This window comes from Setaria italica, chromosome III, assembly GCF_000263155.2.
Source record: "Setaria italica strain Yugu1 chromosome III, Setaria_italica_v2.0, whole genome shotgun sequence".
NCBI classification, from domain to species: Eukaryota; Viridiplantae; Streptophyta; class Magnoliopsida; order Poales; family Poaceae; genus Setaria; species Setaria italica.
Window position 1 is genome coordinate 3,508,605 of NC_028452.1, and position 11,784 is coordinate 3,520,388.

An 11,784-nucleotide genomic window follows, 5' to 3' on the forward strand; every position below is an offset into this window, starting at 1 on the left:
CGCACTTGCATAGCTGCATTGCATCTGCATCGAGAAGAACACCGAGATCCTTGGGTTTACAGGAACAATATCAAATCGTCAACTTTCATATTTAACTACTACGTAATCTCGCAACGATACTCTAATGTGACGGGAATGATTACTTAACGTTATAGAAACAAAACAATAGAGGACTGCTGGAGATGAGACGACTCTCTCCTCCCATTATCAGGGTGCATGTGTGCCCAGCCCAGCCCGGAGCGCCGTCGGATCACCGGAGCTCCGGCGATCCGACGGCGGCTTTTCATCCTGTTCGGCCGGGCCGGGGCGCCACTTACGCGCCAAGAGAGCTTTTCAATGCGTGCCAAATAAATTTCTGTTTCTTGGGTCGACATCAACGTGCACCCCCACCAATCTTGTCTTCCGGATCTTGCCTCCCAGTCCCACCTCCCTCTCACTCCTCTTCGTCCTCCCTTTGCTTCTTCCTCCCTCTCCTCTTCGCCGTGGATCACGGATGGGTATATATATGGGCTCAAAGGACCCGGCCGAGTAGCTGTTGTTTACCACAGCACAGTACTCCTTCTCTGATCCCAGCATACACACACAAAAGACACCGATTGATTCCAGCAACCAGCATAGTCCTTCATCTGTACGACACAAACATCGAACACCAGTAGCAGCGGATTCCATTGCATTTGCATCATGGGTTCTTGGGTGCGCACCATCACGACGCCCTTCAGGAAGATGCTCAACCCGCAGCGTGACGGCAAGAAGACGCCGCGCCACCACCACCACCACCACCACCAACAACAATCTCCTTCTTCAGGTAAATACACGATTGTTTTGGTTTTCGCATCTATCCATAAATCTATCTCTTATGTATGATTTGATAAATGGATGCTCATGGCGTTTGCGCATGATTTGCAGCCATGGAGCACAGCGGCGAGATGGAGAGGTCGCAGCTCTACGGCGAGGTGATGGCGTGCACCTACGAGGACGTGCAGGTCATGTGGTCCATGCTCGACAAGGCCAGGATCTGCAGCGCCGCCGCCTCCTGACCACTATACACACACATCCTCTTCATCCATCCGATCCGTCCGTCCATGGCGAGAACGAGATCGATCCACCAGTATATACAAACACAGCCATAGCCATTATTCATTGCAAAAGCAAAGCTCTTGGCGACGACGACAGTACCTTCAGTCTGCCGAGGCGGCATGCAAGCAGTTCCAATCCCAAGGCTTTTTTTTTCAGTTGGTTTCGTGTGGGGCGCGTGTACCATGTTCATGCGCATGGTCGAGTCTGAATCCCCGCTGCTGGCACACACATGGATCATGGTGAAAGGCCGCCGGTGTGCTGTCTTGGAGAGATTTAGTGACCCACAACATTTTAGTTAGGTGTTGCTGCTTTTGAGGCCATCATGCTTTGTTTTCCTCTTTTTCTATTTTTCGGTGTCAGAGATGCATGTATTCATCATCCGATGCATGAGTTTATATAGAAATTCCAGAGATCTGAACTTTATCTCTGTTTTGAACCTCAACTACGAAGTCCTTCACCTTCATCTTAGGCCTATTTTGGAAGGACGTGACTGATTAGCCCAGGGTAGAAGTGCCCCTGAGGGTTTTTTTTTTTTGACTTTGCGGTTTTTTTTTTACTTTTCGAATCCCTTCCACCAGAGATTTGCTGACTCCTATCCCGTTGCTGTTTGGAAGCTATGAGTCTCTGACGCAGGGCAAGCACAGCGGGAGGGATATAGGGATAATAATAGCAAGAGATACCGATGGTACGGAAGATATGTGCTTTGCTGATGACATAGTGATAAATCAACCAAACTTCAGTCCACACAAATGGTAAAAATATCATTTTACATCCAGCTGAAGCAAAATATAAAAATTTACAGATTTCTCAGCATGTTTAATTTACGCTCATAATTTAACCATTGATGCAATAATACAAGTTTTTTTTAGTAAAAGAAGCTGTCAAATACTCACAACCATTCTCTTCATGCTTCATGGTTCTCCTCAACAGTCACAAATTCTATCAAATAAACAATAAAATAAAAATTGAGATCAGTGTTGAGGAGATGCAACCAGGTGCTGTTGGAGCTGTAGTTCCATTCATTCTTCAAAAGTTTTGTTTCGTTTCTTCCAAATAAAAGTTTTCTCCCGCCAAAAGAAAAGAGAGTTTTCGCAAGGTATACTTTCTCAGATGTGCTTACAGTATGCCACGAACTGACAAAAGAGAAAGCAGTACTCTCTCGCAGAGGATAAAAGGATGCATACCAATTGTCATGAGCCATCTATGATTTGATACCGAAGAAATACCTTTACGCGTGAATCTAGCTGTATTAACATCATATGAGTCAATAAGTGGACCTCTAAGTAAGAAAAATTGTAAATATGGAACATATATGCATGCTAATTATTCATGTTCAGAGCTAACATTTGATTCAATAACTAAGAGAGAACTTGTTTGACAATACAGTGAGAGTGAGTGTACATAAAACCACAAGCCAACAGCACGAAGATAGCTATTATAATTACAAGCAAGTTTACAGCAGTGTACTCACAGCCTCTGCTTATCTAGCAACATTGTTACTATGTCAGATCTAGTATACACTCCAGCTGCTTGAAATTTTTTATGTAATCAGTAGAACATCCAGTTCAGCTGGAGGTATGTTCAAATTACTTGAGCACCTGGATGGCTGGATGTACCTATCTTCAATCAGTTGAACAATGTGCTCCGGATGTACCTGTGTTCCAGGGAATGATTTAACCAGTAGGTGGCAATAGGTTAAGAGGAATAATTTAAAGCACTTGCATGTGAAATGGATGGAATCTGCCTGCGGCACAGGTGAAAGAATGGAGATGTACTGAAAGTCTAAACTTCTGCTAAAACAATTGCACATTCAAACTGTTACTAATTTAATTTGCAGTAGTTTGTGGTCCTGAATTCCTTTTGGAATCAGTGGCACATATGGAAAAACGGGGTGTAATGAAGGTCATTCTGCTAAAATAATTTTGCGCATTCAAACTAGTAATACTTTGCATCAGTTTAGATATATTGAAATGTGCTCTCGAACAGAGTAAGCTACATGCATGTGAAACAAATAAGACCCTGCAAACTCAAATCATAGTGACACTCACAAGTTAAGAAATATCACAACAGATGTGCATTCCCATCTGCGAATTTCCTTTCCCTTCATTACCATTCCATTAGATTTCCATATCACCTCGTCATCTCCGCTAGAGCCGTACGTGTACGTGGTGACGTTGCCCTTGGGCGCGATGATGGGGACACGCGTGGTGCAGACGGTGCCGACGACGTCGGGGATTCCAGACACGGCCTCGAACCTAGCCGCAGCGGGGGGCCCGTCTGGCCAGATGACCTCGGGTTTTAGCACTGTGGCAAGGGCGTGGCATACCTGGAGCAGGTTGAGATGCCAAGGCTGAAGTGGCGGGAGATCTCACGGAGGGGCTCCCCTGTGGCGAGGTGCCAGAGGTAGGCCACCACGCGCCGGCGCACGGGGGCATGTGAAAAGGCTCCGGCCGGGGATTGGGTGGCCGACGGGAAGGAGGCGCCGGCGGTGGCGCGGGACTCATTGCCGGAGCAGGACGACGGGGAGGCAGAGCGGCTGCAGCGCCTCAACCGAATGCTCGCCGTCAGGGCCAAGGAGGAGCAGAGGCGGGCAACGCCGCTGGAGGCGAGGCTCAGCGAGGTCTCGAAGACGCCGCCGTGCTCGCCGCGGTGGAGCACGGAGTGCTCCTAGCGGCGCTGGTGGCCCCACTCCGGGCCGCGGAGGAGGAGCTCGCGGCGTGGGTGCCCGCCACGCGGTGGTACGGGAGGTGCTCGGGCGCGTCGAGGTGGAGGCGGCACGCGAGGCAGCGGCGGGGGCTGACGCCGCGGCGCAGCTCCAAGGGTCCGCCGCGGAGAATCGATCATTCTCGGAGTGGATTGGCGCCAAGGGTGCCGAGGCACAATGCGTGGGGAGACTACACGGCGGCAGGGCAGAGCGGAGGACCAAGGTGAGCCAAGAACGCCGATTGCTAATAGAACTCGATTCCGTCAATGGTTATATAGATAAGGTTCCAGTGGGGCCACGTTGTCAGTGTCACATATGGATGGAAAATCTAACGGAATGGCAATGAAGGGAAAGGAAATTAGAAATAGTGGCAGTGAGGGGAAGAGAAAACTTTCGATGGCATTGAGGGGATCGTTATAATTTCCAATGGCATCAAGGTAATTCACTCTTTTATTTTACGGTCCTAAATTTCGTCCCTGCCTACTCGTATAGTCCCATGAACACTCTTTTATCTTAACAACAAAATCACATATGTGGTATGTCAGAGCCTTGCCTCTATTCTGAAGAAATTTTTTATGGGACGACAGACTCCGAGTATCTACACAACCATTCTATAGGGCATCCATGGAAACAAAGCGAATAGAGCATTAAAGGTGTACAATTCAGTTGGAATGATAGAGATTCTGTTTTCTGTTCACTAATCTAATGTAGTATGACAGTTCTAGTGAATAGAAAAACTAGAGGATGGAGATGAACATCAAACTGCAGCACTGCTAATATTGTTGTTTACTTCAGAGTTCTGATCGAACGGTTCGAAAGCTCAAATAAATAACTCACCATTCAACAGTATAATTTTGTATACAATATTCTACTCCCACTGAAATAGTGTAGTATCTTTCTTAAAATTTACAGTACGAATATTTTCATAAACTTAGAAAGCATATGTACCCTTTTTTCCTTTTGAAAGAAAGAAAGCATATTACTCTTGCATAGTGTACACTAGTACTCCTAAGATAGAAGGTTGCTATGCCCTAAAAAAAAGATAGAAGGTTGCTAGAAGTAACTAACAGCCCATCAAGCAGGGTACCCTGGGCCAAATCGTTAATTTCTTTGTTAGGTACTGATGCTGCGGCCCAATTCCAGCGCGTGCGCTACAAATTTACTTTCTTAACCTCAACAGGCCCGCCTCAGCCAACATCATTGCGGCCCAATAAGAAAAATGCGGCCCATCGTTTCCTGAAGGCCTTGAGGCCTAGCCTAACTACTGCACCGTCTGCTGGCCCACTTGCATTGAACGGACAAGTAATCAAAAGTTAATAGGAACCATTCATTGCGTAGGAAAACTTCTAAATAAATCACGGAACAATACGAGTACTAATATACTCGACCCAGGCCCATCAGGCTGAATATGAAGATCAGGGACGGCGGCCCATCATCGCGCAGGATCACGATCCAGAACGCGGCGTCGACGTGCAGCCACATGCCATGGCGGCGCGTCACCTCCCCGAGCTCGCGCACGGGGTCGGCCGCGCCGAGCCCCGTCGTCCCGATCGTGGCGCAGACGTACAGCGGCACCGGGTCGCGGGCGACGTCGGGATGAGTAGATGACGCGGAAGTTGGAGGGCGGGACGCCGACGACCCGCGCGCCCTTCTGGTGGAACGTGGCGTGCGCCAGGTCGGAGGCGTAGACCACCAGCCTCGCGATGGCATCGTTTCCCAGCGCGGCCAGCGCGCGGTCCCGCGCGGCGGCGAGCGTGCACACCACGGCCTCGCACCTGCTCCCCTGCAGGACGCCCCCGCCACGGCCGGAGGAGAGGAACCGCTGCGGTATGCCGAGCAGCGCGGCCGTCCAGTCCACGACGACGCCCTCGAAGCTCGGCGGCGTCCGGCGACGCCGCCCACGTGAAGGGCACGAAGACGTTGAGGCCGGCCGAGAGCATCTCCCCCGCGAAGCCCGCGGCGCTGGCGTTGGCCGGGAAGTAGGCGAAGAAGCTGGGGGCTCTGCCAGTGCGTGAGGCCCGGGAGGATGTCCCGGCGCACGTCGTCCAGGACGCTCTCCATGGACTCGCCGCACTCCGGTGCCGCATTGGGGAGCAGCGCCCGGAGCCTGCCCAGCTCGAGGCCGGCGGCCCGGACTAGGTACTGGTCGATGTCGCGGTAGTACGCGGCGAGGAAGTCCAGCACGGCACGCGAATCGCGAGTCGCCCGGGAAGGTCTCGGAGTCCAGTGGCTGGAATGGCGCGTCGAGCGGCAAGCTGCCCATCTTCCGACACTGGCAGAGACCGAGCATACGTACTTGGAAGTTGTTGTGGCTCATGGTTGCCGCTGTTCTATCCAAGTCAGCACCGCTGCACCAACTGCAAAATAATCTCCAAATAATTTTCCCAAACATGAACATATATCTTGGGCAAAATAATTTTATTTTTGTGCTTGACACACTTTCCATGAGCAAATGTTCACCAAATGATCTTGTGTGTTTGACACTTTCCATGAGCATACTACCGTGGCCCATAATCACATTCCAACGAGGTTGCTTCATCTCACCGTGGTGTGGGTGGTAATCTTGATGTTGTCTACAGCATGCTTGTGGCCTCCAGCACCGCCGGCCAGACCGTCAGCTCATCGGACTCATTGGACCGCCGTGTGTGTGTCTCAACGCAACGGCCACGGAGACGTCACAGATCGATCAGGATGGAATTATGGAAAGCTCCTCCGCCTTCTCGAGTAGCTTGGTGCCCCACGTTCTTGTCGACGACGATCGGTCAACTCATCCTGACCATCCAAAAATGCATCACGACCTTGTGACTATGCCAATGACCAACATCGCATCTGCCTCCAATAGAGCCCCCACGTACACACCATCTTCTAATTTCCACCCAAGAACGTAACATCCTCTAATACAATTCACTTGGTCCTACGAACTCAAACAACTTTGGACTAGTCATAAATGCTAACACTTTAACTTGCATGCTGCACACGCACAATTCTTTCCATCTGCATCATGTCAAAATACATTTACACATTACCGCCCTACAGTAAAGCACCAAAATTTTCTACGCGCACGCACACAACTAGCTAGTAAGTGTATTGAATATAGGATTTTTAGTGCGGCAACATTTCGAATACTCATATGTGAAAAGAGAACACCTTAAATCCTTAATCTAATGTAGAGAAGAATGTATAAAGCATTACTTTCATAAAATTAATTGATCAATCATAGAATACATAGAACCCTGTTCTAAGGACTCTACACGATTGATAACAAAACTCCACACGACTCTAAAAAGCAAATGGCGAACAAAAGACACAACTATACTAGCCCACTGAATTTCGATACCACTTCTCTCTCAGTGTATTCGATACCGCTTCATCTCTCTACTTAACTCCACTCCCCTCACACGCAACTCCCTCTCTTCTTCTTGCCGCCACACGCACCGCTGTTGTAGTCCGTAACACCAGTGACTCCTGTAGCTTCCGCCACATCCTCGCCGGTGAGGACCATCCACCCTACTCTTCCTCTTCCACTCCCTCTCCCATTCGTCTCCACTCCAAACTTTTTGGCCAAAACTCTAACCCTAGCTTGTGTTGTTGATTTTTGACGGATGCCCAGCTTTTGGCAAGCTCTGCGAGAGGGGCCGGGGGAGAGGAAGATTTGCATCAATCAAGAGGGGGAGGAGGATCTGTAAGGTGCGTCTGTGTTCGTTCTTTCACTTGAAGCCTTTTCATGTTTTCAATGTAATGTGTCCCAAAATTTGGTAAGTTGAGTATGGATGTGTCCCAAAAGGTTACTAATTTGAGTATGTTGCGTGCCTTGATTTGATCCGTGCCGATGTTGATTGGGTCTACTAGATTAATAAATTTATTTTCACGATGGTTTATTCCTTGGTGGTTCTAGTTGAGTGGCAAGATTACGAGTCCCTTCACTTTTTTAAATGTTTGTTGCTGCCCTATGAAATGTATGGTACAACTTATGAATTTCTTCATCCAGTAAACTGCCAAATCATATAAAGATGATCGACCATAGACCCATTTGAATGTGAGGAACCGGCAACTGAGGCATCATTTGAAGTTATGCAAGGAGAACATTCTTGCGGGTAACTAAAGTTTATAGTTTCCCCATTTTGTAGCACTTGCATTATAAAAAAAGAATTTTAATTTGCACGGCATGTATAAATGCAATGAGAGTAATAATTCACAAAATAATGCTGACTTGCCAGTTCTAACAGCTATGCACTGTCATGTTTACCTTCCTCCGATCAATTGCACAAGCAAATCCTGCTTGCACTCATGTTTGTATTTTCTTTTCTCTTCTTTAGGTGAGGCTCAAAGGAAGAACTGAGGAATAGTCCAGAAGCCAGTGCACCACTCTGCAGATTAATCTTGTCCTAGATTGTTCATATGAACTTCTGAATTTACCAACCATTTGAAACTCTAAGACTTGTTGTTATTATGTTATTGCTATGATGTGTTCTATCATTTTCAAGCTCTAAGGCATTCAATACCGAACTTATCATAACTTGGTTTTATTTGATTTTGCCATGGAACTTCAGATGCAGAATATTGGTTTTCAATTTATGATCGCCCATGGATGTTTTATTGTCATGTATGTCATATCATTTGCTCCTATTAATGTAGGATGCAACTTATATATAGCAAATATTGTTCATTCTGCAGCTTTTTAATCTTTAGAAGTGAGATAGTACCAACCTATCGAGGAAGAAAGTTTGCACTTCCATGGGAGTTTCTAGAGGATAAAGGCTAGGGGCTTGAAGTAAAGGAATGTGAGGAAGGGGCCAGAAAAGATAAGGTGCCTCCATAATTTTATTGTTATTTACTTTTCAATTTTCAATCATTAACAGGTTCTCATATTGTACTGGTACTCATATGTGAAAAGAGAACACCTTCAATCCTCAATCTACTGTAGAGAAGAATGTATAAAGCATTACTTTCATAAAATTAATTGATCAAACATAAAATACACAGAGCCCTGTTCTAAGGACTCTACATGATTGATAACAAAACTCCACATGACTCTGCAAGAAAATGAATAAAAGACACAACTTAGAAGTCTTATTTCTGGCTGGCTGAGATAGAAGTCTTATTTGTGGCTGCAGGCTAAGATAGGAGCCCTTTACACAAGGGCTTTGAAGCTGTAAGCTTATTGAACATAAGATTTTTAGTGTGCCAATATTTCAAAAATAAAGCATATACTGCTCATCATGTGTACTCAATGTGAAAAGATAACACCTTACATCCTCAATCTACTGTAGAGAAGAATGTATAAAACATTACTTTCATAAAATTAATTGATCAAATGACATAGAATACATAGAGCCCTGTTCTAAGGACTCGACATGATTAATAACAAAACTCCATATGACTCTAAAAGCAAATGAACAAAAGGCACAACTTAGAAGCCTTATTTCTTGTTGGCTGAAATAGAAGCCTTATTTGTGGTTGCAGGCTAAGATAGGAGCCCTTTATACGAGGGCTTTGAAGCTGTAAGTGTATTAAACATAAGATTTTTAGTGTGCCAAAAAGCATATACATCTTGTGTACTCATATCTTGTGTACTCATATGTGAAAAGAGAACACCTTAAATCCTCAATCTACTATAGAGAAGAATGTATAAAGCATTACTTTTATAAAATTAATTGATCAACATAGTGCCCTGTTTTAAAGGACTCGACACGATTGATAACAAAACTCCACATGACTCTAAAAGCAAATGAACAAAACACACGACTTAGAAGTCTTATTTTTAGCTAGATGAGATAGAAGCTTTATTTGTGGCTGCAGGCTAAGATAGAAGCCCTTTATACCGGGCGTGGCACAATGATTTACAAATTCAAACTAGCCGAAGAGTCCCCACCTGGGTGTTTTACCATTTATGCCGGGCGTGGCCGGGGGGAATAATGGAGGGTGCATGGCACCAGGGTTACATTGGAGACCACCGGGTGGTCGGTTGGGACTTGGCCGGGAGAGCCAGCTAGCGGCAGGGGAGCGGTTTACATAGCGAACATAGCACACCAATCATCTACTACGTGACGCTGGAGAACTGGGAGGCGGCAGCGCCACAGCCGATCGAGCTTCATCACTGCCAGTGATCAGCAGGCGGGGAAGGCTAGCTTGTCTCGCGCCCATGGAACACGACTTCGTGCCGGTGCTTCCAGAGGTGCCAGCAGCAGAGCAAGACGAGCGTGGGCAGAGCAGTGACGGGGTAGCAGTGGTCTCCTGGAGCGCGAGTGTACCGGGGGGAGAGCGGCATGGTCCCATCCAATGTGTCGCCAGAAACGGCACGCAAACGGGCAGTTGCGGATGAGGTGCCGAGGTGGCGTCGTCGAGGACGTTCTTGCTCGACAGATTGCACTTGCACTGGATTCGCCCTTGGACGAGAAGCCAAAGCGAAGAATCTTACGCGCGGCGGGGCGTGATTGCGCCAGACGAAGGCGTAGTAGGGGCAGGCGGCAACGTCGGCGCGGTAGACAGCTGCGGCACTAAGGGCGCGGCCGGGCTTCTCGAAACGACTCCGGCGATCGTCCGCCGCCGGGGTGAGAGCCTGGGGACGAGAAACGTGCCGATGCCGGTGTTCATCACGTCGTGCACCGTGGCGCCCTGCTGGCGCGCCACATGGTTGTACAGGGCAGGGAGGGACGTGGCCAGCGGCGCCTAACCGAGCCAGGCATGACCGAGACGCAGGTGATTGGGCCTTGGGCGCTGGGCGGAGCGCCGGCAGGAGAGCACGCGACACGTCCCAGTGCGCGCCCTGATCGAACGTCCCCAGACAAGGTGGCGAGGTACGGTCGACGCGCTCGCGTGTCCAGAGCGCCCAAGATGACTCGCCAGGATGATGTAGGCGGCGCAGCAGCTTAAGAAGTAGGGCGGCATTCTGGACCGCGAGTTGCCGAATCCCCAGGCCACCGTCTTCCTTGGCTTGGCAGGCGCGCGCCTACGCAATGAGGCATTGTGCCCGCCGGACACCGTCTCGTTGCCGCTCAAGAGGAACGCATGGCAACGACAACGGTCCAGGGCGTCGAGCACCTCCGGGGAGCAGTAGCGCCGCCATGAGGTAGGTGGGGAGCTCGTCTATGACGGAGTTGATCCAGACCACCTGGACAGCCGAGCTGAGCACAGCAGGAGGGCTTGCCCTGCCGGACAGGTACGTACCTGTCCACCTTGGCGATGAGTGGGGCGAACGCGGCAAGGTTGAGTTTCACATAGTTTTGATTTTTTTTCATACCTATTGACAAAGGATTTATGCACTATAAGTGTATTTTATTGTCTATGAAATATGTGACAAAATTAGTCTACATCTCCTTTACTTTATTTAAGAATATGTATTTTGTATTTTATGTTCTTTATCAAGAATTTTCTAGTCAAACTACGATCATACACAATACAAATCAAGTGGCAATTAGCTGAACTAGAAAATATTTTAAAGCTGCATTACATATATGTGCTTCTGAAAAACTTGATGAAATAGCACAGTATCATATGAGAAACTATAAAATTGCATTTAGAATCAGATGTTATGCGTGTACCAAGCTGATACTGAGCATGCACTCCCGTCGGCCGATTGCAGGAAAACCCTGGGCAAATGTTGCAAATCGTGATAGGGTGATATCTGAAGCCCTGAACTATCAAGCTAGCCTTCTTGATTTTTTTGCATCGAAAATCCTCAAAGGTTATTGTGTGAATAGTATATATAAAGTGCAGCGAAGGAGCCAAAAGCACTGGCACAGACCAAGCACGACTATGCATGGAGGTGTAATGAGGTGACACTGTAGTGGTGTCACAATGGGTCAGTACTTGAGGCAACATTTTCTTTTATCAATAGCATTTGCACTCTACCGGTAATACTAATACCCATAAAGAGTAGTATTATTTGAGTTGATTAACTTATTCTCATATAATATTTTTTATTAGTATGCTAAGAGATAATAAATTCCTATAACTTGTAATAAATAAATTGAAGTCCTTTTTTGTCATTGTCTCTATAATAG

The 11,784-nt window shown here is 47.5% G+C and overlaps 1 protein-coding gene and 1 pseudogene across 2 annotated transcripts; one reads left to right on the forward strand and one right to left on the reverse strand.

The window, feature by feature from the left end:
• The first annotated feature begins 438 nt into the window (after positions 1-438).
• Positions 439-1,519, forward strand: LOC101771437. Of its 2 annotated transcripts, none has more exons than XM_022825432.1 (2): positions 439-799; positions 904-1,519. In XM_022825432.1, the coding sequence occupies exons 1-2, from the start codon at positions 682-684 to the stop codon at positions 1,035-1,037; spliced, it is 252 nt and encodes an 83-aa protein (XP_022681167.1). In that variant the 5' UTR covers positions 439-681; the 3' UTR covers positions 1,038-1,519. The 2 variants fall into 2 exon arrangements, with proteins under 2 accessions (XP_022681167.1, XP_004960428.1); XM_004960371.4 differs by having other exon boundaries at positions 453-805; positions 907-1,519.
• A 462-nt stretch (positions 1,520-1,981) lies between these two features.
• On the reverse strand, positions 1,982-6,044 carry LOC101778376 (annotated as a pseudogene).
• Positions 6,045-11,784: the final 5,740 nt, after the last annotated feature.